The sequence below is a fragment of the Quercus robur genome, chromosome 10, assembly GCF_932294415.1.
Source record: "Quercus robur chromosome 10, dhQueRobu3.1, whole genome shotgun sequence".
NCBI classification, from domain to species: Eukaryota; Viridiplantae; Streptophyta; class Magnoliopsida; order Fagales; family Fagaceae; genus Quercus; species Quercus robur.
Window position 1 is genome coordinate 46,319,663 of NC_065543.1, and position 25,024 is coordinate 46,344,686.

Genomic DNA, 25,024 nt, shown 5'->3' on the forward strand with positions numbered 1-25,024 from the left:
GAATAGAGAGGGAGAGAGCTTCTTGGTTATTCTGGTTGCTTTAAGATAGTAGAAAGAAGAATGAGGTGATGAGAATTGAGGTTTGCATGGCCGGCTAGAGGGTTATGTGGAGATTAGTGGCCTTGCCACTTGTCTCACATGCATGGCAAGTTAAGCAATTGTCTACACATGGTTGGCCCAAGTATCTTGATTCAATTAGTCATGTGTGTAAGAAGTTACTAAAATGCCCTTACCTTAAACACTTAATTAAACACCAACAACTATATATCTAATAACTTAAATCACTTACTCAAACACATAGTTTAACTATAAAATTGGGTCGGGATGTTCCAGTTTGATTTGTAGATGTGGAAATGTGATATTCAAGTATCACATTTTGGCCTCCATTGAAAAATAATGTTCTTGTTTATTTTTGGCCTCTATTGAAAACCATGTTTATACATAAGAATTTTGGAATAAAGTTCTTCAAGATGCATATTGTTGGTTCTTTGAATGACATTATTTGAAAATGTTGAGTTATTTGCAATTCTCTCTCCCACTCAACTAAAGGGAGGGTATTTTAGCAATGTCATTACAGAATATTTGTGTTGGGTCTTAAAATGAATGGAATGAGGTTATTTGCTTAATTTCAATATATGATAATTATTAGTCTATACACCTTGTTGCACACACCATACACGCAATTTTATTTTTGTGAACTACATTCATGACTTGAAGTCACGATTTTAGTTCAAAATTTGAAATGTTTTTATATTGTGTGTTGAAATGTTTTTACATTGTGTGTAACAGATAGTAATAAAACATTGCCCTTTTAATAACTAGGGGATTAATTGGTCAATTTTGTAGTTTTGGGGGCATTGTGAATGGTCTAAAAGTTAAGGAATAAAAAGTGTAATTAATCCAAAAGAGTTTCATCATTTGTTTTAAATTACTTTATGATCTTGTATAATTATTTTATTACCCCCCCCCCCCCCCAAAAAAAAAGTGCCCTTACATGGTGTGCACTCATTGTGCAGCTTAAAAGTCATTTTTTGTTTTTTCATATTTACTATCTATTTTGTTATTAAAATTTAATTATACTATTAAAGTACTTGATTTAGTTTACATATGATTAGACACAAGTGTTACACATGACACAATATTATTTCGTCATATAGCACATCATTTTTTTTTTTCTAAATAATTTGATAGTCAAGGGTAGGAGGATTTGAACCCTACATATCTACAATCTAAATTAGAAATATTAGTTTCTCAAAAACTAAAATTAGAAATATTAAGAGGTGTCAACTAAATAAGTTACAAAATTTTTGGCCATATAACACATCATAAGTATATTGAAGAAACTAACATAGTTTGATTGAAAATGACAATATTTCTTAGAGTTCTCATGAGTTTATAAAAAATGTCAAGATTTACCAAAAGTCTCTTAAAATTCAAGAGAGTTGTAAGGACCAAAGGATCTTGCGGCCTAAGCCCACTTAGAATAGTGGCTGGATCAGCTCAACCGTGGCCCAAAAACAAAGAATTTGTAAGAGAGGGAACTAGACAACCAAAGGGGGGCTTCAGCCGAGGACAAAAACAAAGAAGAAAAGGCTGATCGTATTAGATAGGTGAACCAATTTTTCCTTTCAAGCTTGTCCAAGGAGGCCACAGTTACATAAGAATTATTACTGTTCACTCTTTTTTTTCTAAGTGTTCTTCTTGTTTCCTTTTTTTCTCTTGATACTTGTGTCTAGATCCCTCTCTTTATCAACCTTCATTTTCTTATATACTCCTCCCTTTATCATATCTCAACCATCCATCCTCACTTAACATCCTTCCTCTCATGACACTTGTCGCTTTTTACATCTGAAGAAGGTAGTGGAAGGAGTCTGCTTAACTGTAATTTACACTGTCCAGGTCACTTCCTCATCAATGCAGTTGATAAAGCTGTTGCCCACCATTTAATGTGGAGGCAACAAGCTACTCCAAATTAGAAATTTCCCCTATGACCACTAATTCTCTCTCTTTAGATTCTTGTTCCCACTTGGAATGCCTCAGAGTACTTTGACTCATCTCTTTCTCTCCTCGGGCGGCTTTCCTCCTCGGGTTCGTGGACCACGACATCCCACAGTTATATTGCAACTCTTTAGATCCATCCTTGGTCCTCAGGCACCCACAAGAATATTATATGCTTTATTTAATCATCTATCACAATTTTTTTTTTTTTTTTTCCGTTTTAACAATAAAAGATGAATTTTATACTTTATATTATATAACTCAACTCGTTTTTACCATTTGGTGTTCTATATATATATATATATATATATATATATGTATATATTTGAGAATCATGTTAAAATTACTTAATATAATATAGTTTGTTATAAAGTAAACATCCTTCCGAAGATTTCAAAAACTTTATTATACCGTTTTGATTAGTGGATTCCGTTAACTTAATTGCCAAAATATCTTGTAAAAAAGTTCTATAATTTTCAAAAAATTTAAAAGAATTGTAGTATGGACAAAGTTTAGATACAAATTTGGTTGTAGTTTAAGGCTACAACTTTACTAAATATCTCTTTTATTAGATGTGAATTTTGACCAATCCATCATTAGCTTGTATTTTTTATACTTACAAAATTTTCAGAAAATTAAAAATTAATAGCTATGACATCAATCAATTATTTAAATTGCAAATTTTTGTAATGTAAAACTATGCATAAAAATAAGTTTATGGATCATATATTAAATAACATTTGATTGGCACAAAATTTGATATCTGTATTAAGAGCAAAACGTACATGCAATCCAATGGTTAGATTTTTAAAATAAGTATCTACTAGTATTATGCCCGTGCGATGCACGGCTTAATAAAAAAATTTTGATAATATAATTAAATTTAATAACAAATAAAATGAAAAAAATAATTAATTCAAAATTTAAGATTAAAAATAAATTGTACTTGTATACTTAAAAGAAATTTAATTTTTATTTCTTATTTTGATATTTAAATAATTTGTTTTAGTGTTTATTTCATTCAAATGGTTATGAGTTATATCAACTCTGCTTTTCCTTCTATTCTCATTTTATTATATTATTTTTAGTTTAACAAATCCCTAGCTAGATCTAATTTTTTTCCTTTTACGTTTTTTAAAGAAACGTTTTTTACATTTTTTTTATCTCTCTTTTTTATTTAAATTTTATTTTTAGGTAATTCTATTCTATTGATTTTAGGGTTTATTGATAACATTTTAGATAGACACAACTGTTATTGATTTCTCATATTTATCCAAAAAATATGTATATATATATATATATATCTATTCTTAAAATCTAAAAATTTATTAAAATTTCTGCAATTTGGTGAAGTCACTTGGCGCAACCACGGCGTCTAAACCCAACTTTTATTATATATAATTTTTATCTCTTTTTTATTTGAATTCTATCCTTAGGTAATTATATTCTATTGATTTTAGGGTTTATTGATAACATTTTAGATAGACACAACTGTTATTGATTTGTCATATTTATCCAAAAAATATGTATATATCTATTCTTAAAATCTAAAAATTTATTAAAATTTTTGCAACTTGGTGAAGCCACGTGGCGCAACTACGGCGTCTAAGCCCAACTTTTATTATATATAATATGATATAATATGATGTTTATATTTTTTTTTCAATGGAAATAGTAGTTTTAGGCTACAAACTTTGTCCTTGAGTATTGTTTATTTTTATTATAATAAGTGATATCTATACTACTAATAACATGACTCTCTCTCTCTCTCTCTCATGTTCAAAATGTTACCACTTCTCATGGGATACTTGCCCTTGTTGTCCATATTATTTCCAATGCACAAATGCATTGGATACAAGTTAATCCATTTTGGAAACACAATTTTTTAGCTAACTATTTTTTTTAAAAAAGCATCTCTTTTTCTCTCCTAGAGAAAATAAAAAAAGTATTTTCCTACAAAGTAATTCTCTTAGTATTGTTTTTTTATTTTTATTTTTATTATTGTTATATTGCTCATATATATTTTTTTGTTGTATATGATTTTGATTTGTTTGTTATGGAAATTGTAAGATTTTGTTTTGAAATAATAAACATTTTATTATAACTATTTTTAGGATTATTTGAGCAATTGCATTTGTTGTATATATGGTCTTATTGGGGCAAAACTAAGGAACTAAAGATCAAATGAGGTTGAAACCAGATAATGAAAAAGTTCAAGGGATGATATGTTATTTATTACCTCTCTCTCTCTCTCTCTCTCTCTCTCTCTTCTTTTTCCCTTTCAATTCTCATTAAAAGTTATTACTTTGTTGTACATGAGTGAGTTACATATGTGAATAGATTATTTTTTGTTGGCATTTTTTTTTTTGTAATTTTGTAATCGTGAACTATAGAATTTCAGGTAAAAAAAAATGTAATTATTTATTTTATTTTATTGTAATTGGTTTGTCCATGATGATAGGTTTTAGAATGGATGGACATGAAAATATGAGAGATAAAGTAAGATGAAATTCTCTTGAAAAACAAGATCATGAATCAATGCCTAATATTAATAGAAAAACATGTAAATCCCAAATTGTGATGAATGAAAAATTATGAAAAAAAAAAAAAAGTTTCATTGCACATGCAAAACCCTTGTGATGAAACTAGTATTCAATAATTATATTAAAATTAATTAATATAGTTTTTTTGTAGGAGGGGGAAAATTAATATAGTTTATTATAAGTAAAGCTCCATTCCTAAGATTTCAAAAACTTTAGTATACTATTTTGTTTAGTAAGATCGGTGAATTCAATTGGTAAAATATATTGTAAAAGAGTTTAATAATTTTCAATTTTTTTTTTAAGAGTTTTAACTTATGACTTTCGCTTCTGATGATAGATTTTTATTATCAGATTAAGACACCAATCAGTTTTTGGTATAGGCGAGGATTAAACCCCATATCTCTTATACAACTATTAGAGACTTTACCAATTGCGCGAAATGGAACCCACATTTTCAAAATTATTTTAAGAGAATCGTAGTATTTATATATATATATATATATATATTTTTTTTTTTTTTAATAATAGTGATACAATATAACATTTAATTTTGACACGTGCTCATCTAAAACCCTAACCCTCTAAAACCCAACCTCTTCTTCTTCTTCTTCACATAGACAAAGAAGAAACCTATCTCATCATCAATGGTGATGGCGACCTCAACCAAAGAACCCGGACTCGAAGCTCTGAAACGCCTGAAATCTACGGAGGCGCCAGAATGGCTAACACCGAACCCGTCTCTCTCTCAAACGGCTCGCGCCGCGTCAGAGCACCTCTTCGCTTCTCTGAAGCCCTTCACTCCGAAATCCCCATTCGAAAAGCTCTTGACCCAAGGGTTCGACGCCGAGCAGATATGGCAGCAAATCGATCTCCAATCCCATCCCCTCATGTCGACTCTGCGCCGCGAGGTGAAGCGGTTCGAGAAGAACCCGGACGAGATATCGAAGCTAAAGAAGGTTCAGAAAGTTGAGCACAAGCGTTCTGAGGGTGTAAAGGGTGTTGTAGAAGAGGAAAGTGATGGTCTTGATGAGGGATTAAATGGGTTTGATGAGGAATTGGATGAGGATGAAGAAGAGGAAGAGGAGGAGGAGAAGGAGGAGGAAGAGAGAGAGAGTGAGGGTGAAGAGGAGGGAGAGGAAGGTAGAGAAGGTGGGATTGAAGATGGGTTTTTGAAGATAAAGGAATTGGAGGGGTTTTTGGAGGATGGTGAAGCTATGGAATATGGATTAAAGAAGAAAGGTGATGGGTTGGGTAAGAAAAGTAAGAAGAGTAAGGGAAGTGAAGAAGAAGAAGAAGAAGATGATGATGATGAAGAGGATGATGAGGTGAGTGTTTTTTTTTTTTTTTTGGTGGAGATAACATTTTGAATAATTTGGTTGGTTTCTTTTGGTTTTTAGAATTTTTGATTGATTGGGTTTAATTATGGAATTGTGGTTTTAGCCGCTTTAGAAGAATTTGATGGGTTTGAATTTGGTATGGAAAGTGCATATTTGTTAGTGTAATTTAAGTTGATTTTGATGATGTTTGTTGGGGGTTTCTAACTCATTGGCATTTTGTTCTTTTAGCTTGGAGCTTTTGGGCTTGGTGATGATGAAGACGATGATCAAAATGCGGACAAGATGGCAAGGTGCTGTTATGTTGTTTCTTTTTCGTTTCATTGTTGTCGGCTCTAACGAACTGCTCCAATTTGTTATATTCATATTGCCATTGGTATTCTTTAGAAAAAAAAAAAAAAAAAAATAGAATTGCTAATGGGCTCTAGGTCAAATGACACTTCCTGCTTTGATAATAATTGGATGGATGGTGAGGTTGTGTTTCAAGACCCATTGATTGCTTGAGTAACTTACCAATCAATAATTAAAAATTGCATTTTCGCTATATGGTAATATAGTTGGAATGCACAAATTCTTTGGAATAGTTCTACTTTTAAGATGATGGATGCATGAACTAATCTTTGCTTTTGAGCTATATATCTTGTATCAATGTTGTGCATGGGAGTGTATATTTATAACTCCGATAGATTTGTTTGACATTTCCTTTTTCTGGGCTTAATCTGTGCATATGTGTATTTCAGTTATGAAGACTTTTTTGGTTCTAATAAGAAAAAGGCTTCAAAACGAAAATCAGAAGCGAATGTTCGGTCAGAAGATTTAGACATAGGTGACGAACAAGAAGATTCAGACATGGGTGATGGACAAGAAGATTCAGACATGGGTGATGAACAAGAAGATTCAGACATGGGTGATGAGCAAGAAGATGATGGGGCTTTTGAAAATAAGGTATTTTTTTTTGTTTCAAAATATATGTGCACATTGTTTAGTAGTAGTAAAATTTCATTCATTGCTAGCAGGAATTTTAGTTGAAACACATCTGATCTTGATTTTCTTATTTATAGAAGCAAGAGACTCTTTCTACCCATGAAAAAGAACTTCAGAAGCTTCGATCTCAAATAGAGCTGATGGAAAAGGAAGACCTTGAGCAACAAGATTGGACCATGCAGGGAGAGGTAATATTATGTCTAAAATTATAGTGTTAAATCAAATTTGCTTGGATCATAATTGAAGCAGATGTTGATTTGATTCAAGTGAATGTATCTAAATGTGGATTAAATATCTTGGCAACAGGTAACTGCTGAAAAAAGGCCAGTGAACAGTGCATTAGAAGTTGATCTGGAATTTGATCACAATGTGAGGCCTGCCCCTGTGATCACTGAGGAGGTTACAGTAGCACTTGAAGAAATCATAAAGGAACGGATCCTTAAGGTAGACTCCATTTGTTTAGCAGATATTAGTTGGAATGCTATCAGGTCATTGATTATAGTTGGACTTCACTATGATGTCATCAAATTATTCTTCTATTTGTGCACTAGATAAGAATGGTTATACGCTTACCAAGAAAAAAAAAGAAAAGTATTGCCTTCTGTTTTATTTGACATTACACATGCTGCATTAGTCATTGTGACTTTGATGTCTCTCCATTACTAATCAGCAACAATATTGCTATGATGTTTGTAGGGACAGTATGATGATGTGCAAAAGGCTCCTAGGTTGCCGTCTGTGGCTCCGAGAGAAATCAAAGAGTTGGTAAACATTTTATACTGAAATACTGAAATAAATTCATTCTAAGTGTTATGATGATAGAAATTTACTTATTCAGCACTTTCCTTGTTAAATATGCAGGATGAGAATAAAAGCAAGAAGGGTCTTGCTGAAGTTTATGAGGTTTGTATTTCTGACATGATTCATTATGGGATTTACTCTTCATGTCCTGCTCTCCCCTTATTTTTCCCGGAATTTATGGTTTTGTACACTGGATCTGTATTTTTTGGGGGACCTTTAGTAATGAAGTTTATAATACAGTTTATTCTTCCTCTGTTACTTAAATTAGCAATATTTAACGACATTTTATTTATTTCAATTATTTGCAGGAAGAATATGTTCAGCAGACAAATCTGAATTCTGCCCCTTTGTCATTCAAGGATGAACAGAAGAAAGAGGTGCAAGTTTTCGTTGTTACTTAAATATTCATTGCATTCCTGATTATTTCTTCTTTGTAATCTTCATATCTTTAGTGTCCTTATGGTGCTGTATAGGACTTCAGAACTTCCCATTTGACAGTCTGTTGTTTGCTCCTTCCACCTAGACTTTTGAAGATATTGTATATGCTCAACCTTTTTGGCATTATCTTTGAGCAGGCTAGCATGTTGTTCAAGAAACTTTGCTTAAAGCTGGATGCTCTTTCTCATTTCCACTTTGCTCCAAAACCTGTATGCTTTTCAATCTCAATCATCTTGGTGAACATCTAATTTTAGGCAATATGTGGTGAACGTTTTGTGTCCTTGTCTTTATTGGTTGTGTGTTGATTTGGACAGGTTATAGAGGACATGTCTATACAAGCGAATGTCCCAGCTCTAGCAATGGAAGAGGTAAAGAGTTTGTATATATTCATTTCAAAATTTTATCTGCTCCATATTTAGCAAGCGAGTAAATTATGTGGTCTGCCTTCCATGGACAAATTTCCCTTTTTTTTTTAATGAATTGATTATAAATGAAAATGTCTTCCATGTGCAGATTGCACCTGTGGCTGTCTCAGATGCAGCTATGCTGGCTCCTGAGGAAGTTTTTACTGGCAAAGGTGACATTAAGGAAGAAACTGAGCTTACACAGGCAGAAAGGAAGAGGAGGAGAGCTAATAAGAAGAGGAAATTCAAAGGTAAGCTTGGGTACCTAGGTTCTTTCATTGTATTTGAAATGCTAATTTTCATTCTTTTTCAAATCGCAATTCTAATTTTAATTTTCCAAATTTTAATATTCTTTAAACCACCAAATTCAAGGAATAAATCTTTGGTATAAAGGCTGAGATTCCTCTGTAGGATAAGCTAATTGAAGGGATATCGATGACAAGGAGTGACAGAATTGAACAAAGTCAACACTTTACCTCTCAATGGTCTTTGTACGCCTCAAGCATCAAGCTGGCCTGGTCCCTAATCAACTTGGTCAGAGTCACAAACATTTCCAACTCCACCATCTTCCACCTCTCCTCCAATTGCACCCTCTTCTCTTTATCAATCAATTCAAGTCCTCTCTTTATCAAACTCTCCTCCAACATCACATTCTTATCAAACCTTAACATCCCATTCAAACATCTCCCCGAAACCCCAGCAGCAGAAGCATCAGCATCAGCATCAGCAGAGCCCCAAATTTTCTTCGACAATTCGTATGTCTTTCTATCATGGGGTTTCGAAAAGGTTGGGTCTTTACCAAACTCATGGAACCCAAACTGACTCTGGTAAAAGCCAAGATCCTCTGCCACCAAGAAGCGTCCAAACAGTGAAGCGGAAACGACGCCGTCGAAGCGGGTCAAGAAGAAAGACCCGGAACTGAAATCCCAAGGCGGCAGCGGTGGTGGTAGGGAAGAGAAGAAGCTTTTTCCAGAGGCTGTGGAGCGATGATAATGAAATAGAATTACTGGAAGGGATGGTGAATTACAGAGCTATAAACGACGCTAATCCTGCCGAAGATGTTGCCGCGTATGTTAAGAAGAGTCTCCACGTGGAAGTTATGAAGGCCCAACTGGTGGATAAGATGAAAAGGTTAAGGAAGAAGTACTGCAATATGGCTGGGTGAGGAAAGAAAGGTAAAGACCCAACCTTTTCGAAACCCCATGATAGAAAGACATGTGAATTGTCGAAGAAAATTTGGGGCTCTGCTGATGCTGATGCCTCTGCCGCTGGGGTTTCGGGGAGATGTTTGAATGGGATGTTAAGGTTTGATAAGAATGTGACGTTGGAGTAGAGTTTGATAAAGAGAGGACTTGAATTTATTGATAAAGAGAAGAGGGTGCAATTGGAGGAGAGGTGGAAGATGGTGGAGTTGGAAATGTTTGTGATTCTGACCAAGTTGATTAGGGACCAGGCCAGCTTGATGCTTGAGGCGTACAAAGACCATTGAGAGGTAAAGTGCTGACTTTGTTCAATTATGTCACTCCTTGTCATCAATATCCCTTCAATTAGCTTATTCTACAGAGGAATCTCAGCCTTTATACCAAAGATTTATTCCTTGATTTTGGTGGTTTAAAGAGTATTAAAATTTGGAATATTAGAATTAGAAATGCGATTTGAGCTAGAGCTCATTGACAATAATTTACTTAGAAATGGGCATATAAATTATGAAACATAAAGGCAAAGACTTGATAAGATTAACAGAACAGTTTGGCTAGCGAAAATTGCCAGTATAAAGGCTAGTGAGAGAGTCCAAGACAGCTTTTTTTAAAAAAAATTATACTTGGGGAGGGTGAGTTTGTGATTCATGAGGTCAAGATCTACTTTATGCATTTAAAACTTAAAAAGAGGAGTAAATTATTGATTTTGAGATACATGGTTGCAGCTGAGGCAGCTAAACGGACTGCAAAGAAGCCACGAGACAGCACATCCCTAAACCATGATCATGGTAATGTTTGTTTTTTCTTTGACTTGATTACACCTATCATTAAGGGAATTAATCGAATACTGTTCCTCATGGTAAGACTTTCTTAAAATGGCAGGCAAAGAAGAATGATGAGATTTTGCATATGATTAAGATATGCAATGGTCTCCTTACAAGCCTTCCTCCGTAAATTATGGTTTCAACTCAAGGACAAGTAAGAGGAGTGAGAGGCAGAGAAAAGAGGAAGGGTGGTGCCTTTACCCCAAAGATCTCGTTTGTTCAGCCTTATGCTTCTGACTTCTGGTGAGTGTGTAAAGAAACCCGTACGGAAGAGGATGAAAAGGATTGAAGCATCATATCCATCAATGGAATGTCAGTTCATTGTTATTTATTAGAATTCTGGTTTGATGGAAAGTTTTTGTTATGTAATTAGTCTCTAGTGATTTTGTTACCCTGGGTTTCACAGATCCTATTGAACAGTATACTAGTTTGTGTCGGTTATATTCTTTTGTTCAGCTTATATGTTTTCCGTAAGGGATTCCATTTTGCTCTAGGGATTCCATTTGTTTTTAGCATCAGTTGGGCACGACTGGATGAATAGAGATTGCTTTGATGCTTACTACATACTCTTATAATTAGTTTCAAATTTGTCAAATCCAACAAAAAGCTGTTTCAATTTGAGAATTAGCTGCTCATAATGTTTCTTAGTAACATGCAAGTCATGGCAATTTAAGAGTTGGGACTGCAAGTATATATGCCCCTCCTAAAGAACCCTTGCAATATTAACTGTAATTTTTATATTGAAAAATGGAACCGATGGATGATAAATCAAGTTGGGTTTGAATTCATCAAGTTAAATCTGACTTTTCTCTCTAAAAATACAGTTAATAGTCTTAAGTTGTTCAAGGAGAACCTGAGAAAAATGTTTACCTATATCCCAATTATGACCAATTGACTAGATTTTATGTTGACAGCAAAGTTTCTGGATCAGATAGAAAATAATCAAATATTGATAGACCCATTCGATTAGAAATTTATTACAATACATCCAGATTGAAGAAATAGAGCATGTCTTCCAAAATCAGCATAAGAAACGATTTGAAAACTCCACCAATAGAATGTGTTGTCAATGTGCGTCCTTTAAAGCTGAGCCATAACCAATGAAAGTGGCTTCATTCTAATACATCATCGCATGGAAAATTGGAGTCTCAGTTTCAGTCATCAATGTTTCATTAGCCATCTATGTTTTTTAACTGCGTATGAATCTTTGTGTTTTAGTTGGCATGGACTGGAATTGTCCTCTCCATTTGGATTTTACAAGCGCAGCATATACAATATACCAATCTCATAACCAGCTAATGAAATAAGAGAGGAGTATTATATATATACATAATCAGCTTCCAAAAGAATAACATACACAAGAATTAACCATGTCATTCGTGTCTTCATTTCAAAATTATGAAGAGGAAGTGCCTATGATCCTTCATGCAGGTTCTCAGGTATTAGTTTCTCAGCAGATATGGATTACCATAATCGCGTCAAAGAGGATCTTTACAACTGACCACCCTACCCTGTTTTCTCATAAAGAAAATCGAAAAAAATGGTGATAAGCTTACCATCAACTCTGCCCAACAAATCCCACCATTTTGGGCACCTTCATGCATTGATGGGAGCTATTAGTACTGGTTCTTACTTCTCTTAAATATGTGTAGGCGGCCCTCGTAGGTTACTTAAAGGTTAAGCCCCCAGCAAACCACTTCATTGAAGATTTCCTTTCATATATTGCTAATTTACACTCAGAAAATCTAGACAAAAATGAAAAAAGTATTTAAAAAGACACATTAGAAGAAGGGCTTGTTATTGCCACCCAAGAAGCATTTAAACCATGTCTTTGCCTAACCCAAACACCTTTTTGGTCTCCCACAAGTTACATTTCTTGCAAGCATTAAGATATATAAATGAATAGCTAATAAGAAAACAGAGAAACCAAAATGTTGATTTGCCTATTGATTGGGTATATGACATAGAGAACATCATCACCAACAAAAATGGCATATGATCTCAAAGATCAACCTAAAGGAAATTCTATTCAGCCAAAAAAATGCTCTCAAGCAACCAAGCTTTTGAGTGTTATTCTCAGTCTCACTATTGAAGGGAAGCACTGAAAATGAAAATTAGATACAAGAGATCAACATTAGATCTCTTTTGGGGGCTAGCCCACATGTCTTACTTTTGATCCCTCCACCTTCCATGGAAAATTCTAGATTGGGCCCTCCAAATTATTTTGTTTTATTCATTCAAATTTCCCTCGAGCCTCTCTATAGCTGCACCAACACCACTCCTTGATTCTGAACTAGGATTAGCTGCCATATTTCCTTCATTTGCTTTCTCTATAAGCTTCAGCTGAAGCCAACCTGTCACAAAACACTTTTTTTTTTTACTTGCAAGTTCTATACTTTCTGTTGAACTCATGCTATCAATTTTTCATCATTGTAATTTAGAGCTTCAAGTTATTCTGTCCAACTTAAATAATGTAATTTTAACACTGGCACTCACATGACTGGGCATATAGCTAAAGTGAGGTTAGGCAACTAAGATCCCTTTTAAGAGATAACAATTATTGTTATTAAAATGACTCCAATGTACTTTAACTGTTATATATATATATATATAGCCACCAGCATTTCTCTAAATAACTTTAAGGTTGTCTTGGTCATTGTGAATGAAGACTGGGGCTATAGGCTACTCTAGCAGCTTGAGTTCAAAAATTATGTGAAAGACAGTATAGTGATTGTACTGATTTGATATCCATCAGATAGCCAAATAGCCACAACATTTTCATTTATCGTTATATTAGTAGTTTTAATTGAAGGATCTGTAATTACATATAAGGATCGAATATATTACCAAGAGGGAAACATATTGCCGCTCCCAAAATGGAACCCAGCGCAACATTCCTTGCACGCCATTGGAGTGATCCTGGCACTAATATGTGAAATAGATGGAGAAGTTAATTACAGAGTATACAACAATTCATCAACCTCTTTAAGATATTTAAGGAATTAAACTTCAAAATAACGAAATAATAGACAGCAAAACTTGGAGAATATTTGAGGAACTATAAAGTGACTACATATAAATTTTCTAAACCAAAATGACAGGATCAGTTGGTGAGAACATCAGATGCAAGAGTTTATGAATCTTACTAATTAGACCAAATGTTGCAGCAGTGGCTGAACCAGCAGCAGCAACATTGAAAACATCATGCACACCTCGTTTCTCTGCAAGCAGATTCTGTAAACTGTAAAATGCGGCAGTGAACATTCCAAGGCGTACTCCACCAATTATGGAGCCACGAGCAACTCGTACAAATCTTTTTTCCATTGCATCTCTCACTAGTCGATGCTGCTCACGTTTATCTGCAGTGCTCCCTAGCTTCAACATTACCTCTGCATCCTTGCTCTGCCAAAACGATGCAAAGTCCTCACAAGTCTCATCAAATATGATTGAAATATGTCTTAGAAAAAATGAAAACCATTTGGATGAAAAGTAAAGTTCATTGTCTCAAAACATACAATATCCGAAAAGTAGTAGCAAATTATAGGGAAGATTAAACTGTTAAACCCAGAAACCAGTACCATTTTCCATGGATTTGCGTATTTCTTTTCTTTCTCTCATCTTTTGGTTGGACTTCTCCTTCTTTCTTCTTTTTTTTTATTTTTTTTTTTTTTATTTATTTGTGGGGGATGGGGGGGTGTTGAAGAGGGGCGGAGTTTAAGGAAGTAATTCATAAGTGAATGACTTCCAACAAAAGATGGTGCAAAGTAGAAAATGCATACGGAGTACTAATTGCAAAATAAAGACCCCCCCCCCCCCTCCCAATGCTATAAATAAACCACATATATACTATTTATTAGGAAAAATTGGTCCAGCCTCTTGCATTTTTAAGCTTATACATAAATGAAAGCCATTACTTTCCACCTTGCCTACAACTGATCCACCATAAAACCAAGCATGTTTTTCCAATTCCAATTATGAGAGTATAATCCACAGGCATAACACGCACCATTGGCTAGTATGGTTGTAGCAGAGGGTACAAAGATGCCAAACACATCTGTACCAATTTATATTTTGCAATAAGGTACAAATTGTTAATCTCTCATAACTTTTAGCAGTTTACATAGTTATCTCGATAAGGAAATATGAAAATCTGTTCCCTTTTCCTACCAACTCTTGTCTTCATACTTGGCAAATTAATCATGTATGAGCAGGATAGAGAAAGACTTTTAGATGGTTCAGTTGATCAAACATGCTCAGTTATTACAAAAATGCACTCTTAGCAGTTTTTTTAGTACAAACTTACAACAGAAGCAGATGCCTCCCTACTGCCTCCATATAACAAGCCTGCAAACACTCCAACAACAGTTGCTGTGCCCCAATTGACAGTTCCAGCCATCCTTGGAGTATACTGATCAGGGAGAAGATGAGATTAGCCTTTCGATATTTGAAAGATTCAATGATTCCATAAATAGCGTTGTTTATGTATCGTCGAGGCATACATATAAAATCAAAGAACACAGAAAGATAGAGAATCCCCACAGTTTTTACTCCCCTAGATATGACTGATGTAGAACAATCAATTCTAACCAAACAAATTAACAAGTTTTTATATATATATATATCAGAAAAAGGAAACACCCAAGTATACAGGAAACATATTTTGGGGTGAAACAATCAGTTAGAAAAGTTGCATAAATCTAATAAATCAACAATAGAAAATGAAGAAAGATTCCTCAAGGCAGTTAGCCAGTCCAATAAAATTCGGAAAAAGAATAACTTGAGATCAGGCATAGAATGCTTGGTATCTTCAAACCAAACAAATTAACAAGTAAAACAGTATGCTAGCGAATTTACATTTAAAGAGACTTTGAAAACCTCTATTATTGGAATGGTATGAAACTCAACAAATTCAGTTGAAAAATAACCTCAACAACAAATATCGAACGATCAAATCTCCTGACCCCCTTAGGCTATATGAAAAGGACAGCATCTTAATTCAAGTCTTGTTCAATAACAAAAATGTGATCTTTATAGAATTTAAATTTCTTTTCTGCCTTCAACTAATTCCTGGGCATTTTGTTAAAGCACAATTTTCCCCCATTCAATTCTAGTCCAAAATTACATGCAGACACCAGCTAATGGAGGATAGTGAATGACCCAGATCACAAATCGATACAGAAAGCTTTCCAAAACTATAAAGTTGCAAAATTTATGAGATATCCGAAACAAAAGTAACCAAAGTTGAGCTAAAGAGACTAGCACAAATTATCAAACTTAATCTACAAATTGAACACCAAGAAGAAAAACAACAGCAACAGTATCGAAAAAAAGCAAATTTGCAAACAAAGCAACAGAGAGCTGAGGTATTTAAGTTCAAAACTTGAGTTAGAAATCAAGATTTTCACAGATAGCAGGGTTTAATCGAGGGTTTAAGCACTGACCATTCAGAATTTCAAGTTTAGCAGAAAAATGAGATTCTTACATTTGAGACAGTTTCTTCAGATTTTTCAGGAGCTTCCATGATCAAAAAGATGCTTTCCACACAAATTCTACAAGTGGGGTTCTTATTTAAGGACCCAACAAAACTGTTTGGTAGCCGAGAAACAAGAGGAAAATAAAATAGACCCAACAATGGAAAGATGGAAATGATCAAAGTTTTGAGTTTTCCCTCATTTTCTTTGTAACCAAACAGGAAGCTATTGATGGACGATGACCGTGAGAGAGGGTGTTACACGGTGTTCAATACTGTACCGCCACTGCGGTTCTCTCGGTGAGGTGGCACGGTGGGGTTCTTATTTTTATATATATATATATATATATATATTTTTTTTTTTAAATTTGGCAAAAATACCTTTTTAATGCTTATTTTTGTCATGTTTTCTATTGGGGGAAAGGCTTGTCACCGGTGAAAATTTTCGTTGGACATAACAGGATTTGGACACATGTCCAAGAGTGGATATGTGTCCGCAATCTAATATGTCCAATGAAAACTTTCACCGGACACAAGTCAGACCAATTGGTCCTAAATTTAGGTTTTCATTTGGCTCTTTATATTTTTAAGCTTTTTGCCATTTTGGTTTATGTGGTCATCTGATTTATGGATTTATGAAAAACTCCTACGTAACTGGCAAACTCATATGTAATCTACGATAAAATTTTAAAGAATATACGTTTTTTTTTGTAAGTGAGATGACGATGTAGACCAATATGACAGCAAATATAAGAATGTAACAACCAAATTATACCATACTAAGGAAGACTGTCATTGTGGGTGATGAGAGAGATCGTTTTCAATTCAGAATTGAGAATCAAATTAGAAATGTTTGTGGGTGATGACAAACAAAAAAAAAATATTTTTCATTGATGTTGGCCACTTTCCTTGATGGTGCATTGTTGGTGCATTGTTGCGCAAGTTTTTGTTGAATAGGTGGATCATTATGCCATTGTGAAATTAAGGAGGGTGATCACTCATTTAGACCTCAAATAATTGCATCACTTTGGTATTGGGGTTTTTAGTGTGGAAAAAAATATTATTTATTTATAATTATTAAAAATAGCTCTTCTGGAATATTATTTAAGAGAATAGCCTCTTATTTAAGCATTAAAATTTCAAATTTTACCATGAAATCATGTTTCCAAAAACACAATTTCAATGTAAAATGTGTTTATATTAAAGCTATGTTTTTAAAATATAATTTGAGTGCAAAATGTGTTGTAACTAAAATAATGTTTTGGAAACATGATTACCATGCAAAAATTGAAATTTTAATCCTTAAAATCATGTTTTCAACACAAATTCTCAAAGAAGTGATTTTCCCAAAATTTTTTACCACAAAGTTATTTTCAATAATTATAATAAAATATTATTATTTTGTTAAAAACCCCTTGTTACTTTTTTCTTTTCTCTTTTCATAGACAGTATATGAAAAGGACATAAAGTAGAAGTTTGGTGCATCTAGTCCACTTCGGTCCAATTCATACCATTTTGTTTAACTCAGTCTATTTGGTCTAGTTCTGTCCATTTGGTCAACTTGGTCCACTGTTCCCAAATAGACACTTAGCTGTTTTGAGCATGCCTGAGCTAAGTTGAGTCTAGAATGATTTGTTGAATTGAGTAAATGATAAGAATTTTGTGTTGTTTGATCCTTATAAAAAAAATAAATAAATAAGGTGCATAACATATCCAATTTCATCTGTTTTCATCTGTAACTTTTGAAGCAAACTGCTAGTAAAAGACATGTTAAAACTATTACTAAAATTATAAAAATTAAATTAATACAAATGATAACTCAACAAATTTAAAATAAAATAGTCATTTGACAAAAACACATGATGTGGGACTCATGTGCTTGATAATTTGGCAAATATATTATTATTTTTTTATCTCTAAAGTTTATATGAAATTCGTATGACATGCATGTTAGGTTCTTCATTAACTGTTAAAAATAAGTTTGACACTTCAGGTAAAAATTAACTAGAAATAAATAAAAAGTTACAAAGTGTAATTTTTTCAATAAACTTCTTAAAAATTAAGGATGAAAAACTAAATTAATGTAAATTTTAGGTACGTACCATGAAGTAAGAACGTTTCACAAATGGTCAGGCCCATGAGGAATATAGTAGAAAAGATCAATTATATATGGTGGTTTGGGATATTGCAAGATCCTAGGAACTGATGTAGCACTTCTCTGTGTGTATTTGAGTTGAGTTCAGTAGTTGTTACCGAGTCCTTAGCCTTAGGAATTCTAATTTCACAGCTCATGAATAGAAACTAAGTTTAGGATGATAAGTTTATGTTGCTGTAAAAGGTGCCTATAAATTGTGTTACAAGGCTCTTGTCAATTATGTTTACATGCTTGATAAGTTTATGTTGTCCAGGAGAATCCTCTGGATCTCATGGTTAGGTAGGTAATCTTCCCTTACCATTGCTCACAGTGATCTTCCTCTTATATCCACTGATCTTATCTCCTCCGTGGAAACATTTAAGAAACCATTGATATCAAAAACAAATCTTGACATCAATTGTATCTTGAATGTTTCAACACAGGAGAAGATCATTGGAGTTAAGAGGAAGATCAGTATTATCCATAATAAGGGGTGACTAGCCAATGAAGAGATTGAGAGGATTGTCCAGGACGCAAAGAGATACAAGACTGAAGATGATGATCACATGAAGAAGGTTAAGGCTAAGGTGGCCTTTTTAAACTGTGAATTAATTGTTTGTTAATGCTTGTAATGCAGATATCTGATACCAAAAAGATTGGAGAGGAGTACTCAGTTGATATTACTATCACTGGTGGAATAATCGGAAGAGATGCTCTTATTAATAAATTTAAAGAGGTTTATATCTGTTTTTGTTGGTTACTTTTTGTTGGTAAATTGTCATTTTCTTGTAGAAGTTGTTACAGAAAAATATGGTTTTTACTTTTACTGTTTTTTTTTTTTTACTCAATGTTAATGCAGGTCAAGTGCAGAGATAATGGCATTGTTTTGACTGTTGGTTATGTACCAGGATTGAAAGTTCATGCTATCTCACTTCAACAATCAGTAATAAGGGTGACAACTTTGGCAGTGAAACAAGAATGCTGATTTTATCTTATAGAGATTAGGGGCTTTATTGAGGAAATTTTGTTATTATGTTAAAATAATGAATGTATCTCAAAATTGAATAGGCAGATCATTACTCAGCCTTGTATTAGACTTTCTTTTTGAGAGAATGAAATTAATCTTTCTTTGGCATTAGTGGTAAAGGATGGCTTCCTTTGTGATTGATGAGAGAGGCTGCTTTCTATTCAGAAGTGGGAACAAACTAGAAATGCCTGTGGGATAGAGATAATTCTAGTGGTTATTATTTTTGTGCTACTCTTTGTTCTCCTGTGTTTCCTATATGAATGAATTAGTATAATAACATTTGCTATCATGCTCAACTTTTTTTTAGATCTCTATTGCTCTTAATTATTATGTTGCCTGATATAAGAGTATGGACTACTAATATTTTATTAACAAAGCAGTCAGTTTTTATATAATATTGCTTGGAAATTTTTCTTCACCTGTTGCTATAGAGTAGTAGAGATTGGAGTCGATATGTCTTTGAGCAATTCATTTTCAATGTTTATGTAAACTCAAACTTCAGTCATTAAGTCCAGAAGCATTCAATTTCCTTCGCTTGCCAAGATATTTAAGTTTGGTCTTTAACCGTTCAGTTTGAAACATCTCTTCATAAAAAAATGTTGGGAAAATCTGAGGTGCCAAACAAGTGATTTGGTCTTAAATAATACTGTAAGCAGGCCAAACTCAGGATTAAAACTCCAGGTTTATTCATTTTATTTTATTTCGAATAGGAGTTCATCAATTGAAGCTTATAATCAAATAAGATTACATATTCAAGATTGGTTCATTTTCTTGTGGAGTAAGCTTGAGCTTATTTACGAGCTACTTGATCCACTTATTCTTTTTCTATATATAATAAGATCATTACTAAAAATTTTTATCCTTTCATAATTTGATGAATTTTTATCACGAATAAACTGTTTATATTATCAAGAAATCACAAATAATAATTTGATATCATATGAACCTATTTACAAATTTATACAATCCAATTTCAACGTACTAGTTGAGTTTAATAAGTATGTAAATGAGTTCAAGTTACTTTAACCGATAAATTTGTCTGAATAATGGATGAGGTGATGAAATTCCACCTACATAAAATATAAATCAATTGATATCTTAACATGATGATAATAAATAATTATAATAAATTGGATTCATATATTTCAAATTCTAATTAATTTTCTTCTTGAAAAAAAAAATCTAATTAATTTGGAATAGTTTTTTTTTGGGGATACATGCACTCCAATGAACCTCACGCCTTTTTAATGAATACATGCACGAGTATTAAACATCACTCCAATTTTCTTTCTTACCTTATAAGCATAATTACTTGTCTCTTGCGTAAGCTTAAGAAAGGAAAATTGGTGTGCAATTTTAAAAATATTCCATGCAAGGTTATGAGTTTTAGCTAATTTAGGCAGGTGATCTTACAATATCTTGGCAAATATGGAGAATTAAAAGGAACAATAATATTATTTAGTTGTTGGCTTTGAATTTTTTAGCATATTATGTTTTAATGAATAACATTTTACAACTTAGATGCTGCATAGGAAGCATATATGAAAACATACCTTCATGCCTATATAAATTTAAGTGCATCACCTATTTTAAACATTGCACTAGTGAGTTCTAGAAAACGAGTTAAGCTAGAAAGTGAAAATTATGGAATACCCTTCTTTTTTGAAATTTTTTTTCTTCATGATGAATGCTCAAATTATTAGAAACATTTTTGGTTATAAGGAGTTTTGTATCAAAGCTGATGAAAAGCCTAAAAGAAGGTCGTTGTTTATGTTAGAATACCAAGAGAGCTTTTTCTAACGTGGATCTCTCCTAATCAACAGGTAACCAATCATGTTTTCAATGTTTATTGTTATTAAAAATAATTTTGAATTCTTCTAGTAAAAATGTTAGTTCTTTTGCTTTAATTTGGTTTAATATTGTTTCTTTCGTCTACTAAATATTGTCCTTTCTTGAATGTGGCAGGAAATACCATGTACTTTGAGTGCAAGCAACATGAAATAGGCTATGAATTTCTGGAGTCATCCGAGTTATATTGACTTATTAATAAGATTTTGAGACTTTCTTGTAGTCACTTGCTTCTCTATTTTGGGAATAATTACTCGTTTTATTATTATTATGGTGAAATATAATTAAGTAGCATATTTCATTTGGTTTAAATTGTGATCGCATGATGGCAATTGACAAAAGATATGATCTATAATCAAGGTCCATTTCTTCTTTTAAAAATAAATAAATAAATAAGGGCCCCTTTATTTTAGAACACCCTAAGAAAAACCATGACCATATATTATGAAATAATTTCTCGGTTCTCACCTAATATGTTGAGTATGAACCAAGTTTCATATAACATAAGGTTCCCTCAAAATGAATAGCTAAGCCAATCTTACTTTTTAGATTTGTAGCTGTTTCAAGCCAATATGAGCAAAATGTCACTCTTCTTAAAAAATTTCTTTCCATCTTGTCAATAGGACTTAAATTGCTCGAAGATTGATAATTAGAGGCTCCTTCAAGATTCAACATGAAAAACTAAACTCAATTTAATTTCAAAGCACGTTAATTTTCAAACTGAGATTGAGCATTCTATGTCTTAATTTGGCTCCAGTCATATATAGGGTTTAAATTTGGACTTTAAGTCCCATAAAAAAAAAAAAAAAAAAAAAAAAAAAAAAAAAAAAAAAAGGACTTAAGTGCCAAGATTGGCATTTACAGATTTCGTGATAGAGGCCCAGTTCAGTTCTCAACAATCAACCATGGGTGTACGATATTCTTAAGAGACCAAATTCTCAAATACATAACTAATAGAGTAGTTCTACGGCCACACATGATTTTATTAGTAAATAAAAAAGTGATGTTAGTTTTTTTTTTTTTTTTTGAGTACAAAAAAAAGTGATGTTAGTGATATATAGGTTTAGAAGATAACTGATAAAAATTTACTACATCAACAATTTGTAAAAAGATATTATAAAATAGTTTGTAGTTGTAACATTACTCTATCAATTTTAGCTTGATGCGAGATTTTTCTAAAACTGGGTTTTTAATTTCTATGTGACCAAATGATGGAAGTGAAAATTGATGATATGTTTATGCGCTCTAAAGAATTGTATTGTATTCTAGCTGAAGATCAAAATAACAAGCTAGAATGCATTTTCAGCACTTTGATATGGGGCAAGACTATGAATACTCAGGTTTTTTTTTGGGAGAAAAAAAGTCTAATTTGAAAATAAAGCATAACATCCAAGGCACTAAAAAGTCTCAAAGAACCCGTATCAAAACTCAATAGAATTTTTTATCCTAGGACTTGAGCCTCTTCCTTCCTATAAGAAAAATATAAGATTGCATTAAATTATATGTGTTTGATTGTGTGTTCTTATGAGCATAAATGCATAATAGAATATATGTAGGCTTAAGTTAAGAATGCTTAATAAAGAATGCCAATTTTGCAAATAAGATGAAGGGTATATATATTGGTGAATTCTCAAAGTCGAATAGGGAATAGCTTTATCATCTTTAACCTTAAAATGCTACATTCTCAACTTTAATTTTTGTTTGAGATGAATGCAAAACTTGCATGTTGCAGCTTCTGGGAAAAGAGAAAAGCTGATAATGTTCAATGCAAAACCTGCAGCCTTCTGCCTGTATAGTTGTGTAGTATAAAAATTTCTTTAAAAAAGATTCCAAAACGAGTCTCCTTTATTCCAGAAAATTGAAGGAAAGAAGGGGAAAAGAAATGAAGAGCCCACAGATGTCTGTCCACATTAAATTATCATAGAAATTTATTTTGTTTGAAGATCAAATGAAAGAGGCAATAATAATAATAATAATAATAATAATAATAATAATAATAATAATAAGAGGTGTAGCAAGGTAGACAACAATTTAATTGGAAACATTATCATCTAATAGTAGGCTTATTTTACCTAAATATTCAGTATTTACAAAAAAATTACTAAAAGGGCTTTGCTCTTAGTTATTTTGTTACGTAGCCCCTTTTGGAACTCTAGTTTGCTAAACTCGAGTTCCAAACAGATAGTCACTCATGTAGATCTTATCATTGAAAATTCTACATCAAATAATATGATTTGCATGGAACTCGAGTTTACTAAGTTCCAAAAGGGGCTACATACTTAAATAACTTCGAGCATAGACTTTTCAGTAATAAATTTTTTAGAAAAACTCAATATTTGGCACCAACAAAGCCCTAAAACTAGGTTCATGATTCAACTGTCACCAAATTTCAATATAGAGAGAGTGATCCATTCATATGTTAACTTCCTGTATACCATTCATCTAACAAGACAAAAAGATGTGTATGTGCCTTACTTACATACTTAGCCATGGACCCCCAATGGCCAAATCATTATAAATCTAACTGTGTCTTTAGACGATCGATGTAAGAAGCTATTTGCTTCGAATTCGAGTTTGTTAAACTTGATTTCTACTTGGAACTCAAAAATCGAGTTTGGAAAACTAGAGTTCCAATAAGGGCTACATAACAAAATAACTTCAAGTAGAGACTTTTAAATAATATTTTTTTTTTGTAAAAACTGAATATTTGGCACAAAAAAAAAATGCCTAAAGATCTTGTATAAAAAATATAAAGAAAAAAAAAAATTAATAATTACAAGTGATCCATTTGCAATGTTGCAAGAATTCAAATGTGGTGGCCTTATCCAACCATGTCAACGAATCTCATGATATTTAAGCGACAAGCTGGCCATACTTTGCAACGTTTCTTACATGCAAATCAAATCCATCTCTACATTTCACTTGTAATGTTTCAATGACATCTACTATTGCGCGCAGTCCTAGAGAAGCAGGAAATTTTGCACTTTATGATAGAACAAACAAGTGACATTATTTCCTTTCCTTTTTTTTCCCCTCTCTCTCTCTCTCTCTCTCTCTCTCTTTAATTTGGTGGGGGCTGCAATGCCAAAAAGAAAACTATAGCCCGCTGATGAACTAGATTATTTTCTTAAGTGTTTCTCAAAAAAAAAAAAAAAACAAGAAGAAGATTATTTTCTTAAGTTTTTGTCTTGAATGATCAGCTTGCAAAGAGGAAGGAAGTTAGGTTACATTATCATTGGTGAATGGCTGACACGTATCATTCGGCAAAAAATTAAGTACTACATTTCACCACAAGATTGGCCGATCCGATCACATTTATTTAATAATGGTTTCATTGATATGTTATATATCTGTATAATATCTAAAATTTGAAGCATAATATTTATTTTTACTACGCTTCTATATATTAATGGTCATGTCATTATTTTCTTTTCATCATTTTTAATATATGTGTATATATATATATATATATATAGAATTATATAATTACCAATCATAATAGGATCATCACTTTTTAATTATTACCAAGACTTTATATATTCTTAAACCTAAATGTAACTTATAATAGAAAATACAATTAATACAAACATTTTGAGCGGAGGCACTGTTTATTTATTTTTAGTTTATACTCACTTAAAAAAAAAATCTTATTTTTCACCATTGTGTTAATATCCATATGCTAATGTAGTATTTAAGGCCAGGTTGAAGGTTCTAGTTCCATTCCTACTTAGAGAACTATATGTCATTTTCATCAATTTAAAGAGAAAGAGATACTTAAAAAAATTTAAAAAAAAAAGAAAAAAAAAAAGAAAAAAGAGAAAGAGATAATAAACACCCACTTCAGTCCATTTCGGTCCAATTAGGTCCACTTTGGTGCAATTAAGTGCACTTTGGTCCTTTTCGGTCCCTTCAGTTCACTTTGGTTCAATTCAGTCCATTTGATCTGGTTCGGTCCATTTCGTTTCAATTATGACCACTTCGGTCCATTCAGTCCAATTTGGCCATTCGGTCTCTTTGGTC

At 32.7% G+C, this 25,024-nt stretch overlaps 2 protein-coding genes across 4 annotated transcripts; one reads left to right on the plus strand and one right to left on the minus strand.

The window, feature by feature from the left end:
- The first annotated feature begins 5,108 nt into the window (after positions 1-5,108).
- LOC126702006 (M phase phosphoprotein 10) lies at positions 5,109-11,084 on the plus strand. 3 transcript variants are annotated; one of them, XM_050400547.1, is made up of 13 exons: positions 5,109-5,866; positions 6,107-6,168; positions 6,616-6,820; positions 6,940-7,047; positions 7,166-7,303; positions 7,556-7,624; positions 7,721-7,762; positions 7,969-8,037; positions 8,236-8,307; positions 8,413-8,466; positions 8,612-8,753; positions 10,427-10,489; positions 10,584-11,084. In XM_050400547.1, the coding sequence occupies exons 1-13, from the start codon at positions 5,186-5,188 to the stop codon at positions 10,595-10,597; spliced, it is 1,719 nt and encodes a 572-aa protein (XP_050256504.1). In that variant the 5' UTR covers positions 5,109-5,185; the 3' UTR covers positions 10,598-11,084. The 3 variants fall into 3 exon arrangements, with proteins under 3 accessions (XP_050256504.1, XP_050256505.1, XP_050256503.1); XM_050400546.1 differs by having other exon boundaries at positions 5,110-5,866; positions 6,937-7,047; XM_050400548.1 differs by lacking the exon at positions 10,584-11,084 and having other exon boundaries at positions 6,937-7,047; positions 8,914-10,493.
- A 1,363-nt stretch (positions 11,085-12,447) lies between these two features.
- On the minus strand, positions 12,448-16,313 carry LOC126702754 (uncharacterized). Its single transcript, XM_050401574.1, has 5 exons — positions 16,008-16,313; positions 14,829-14,933; positions 13,672-13,927; positions 13,373-13,450; positions 12,448-12,879 (listed from the first exon to the last, which is right to left on the minus strand). The coding sequence occupies exons 1-5, from the start codon at positions 16,044-16,046 to the stop codon at positions 12,755-12,757; spliced, it is 603 nt and encodes a 200-aa protein (XP_050257531.1). The 5' UTR covers positions 16,047-16,313; the 3' UTR covers positions 12,448-12,754.
- Between the last annotated feature and the right edge of the window lie 8,711 nt (positions 16,314-25,024).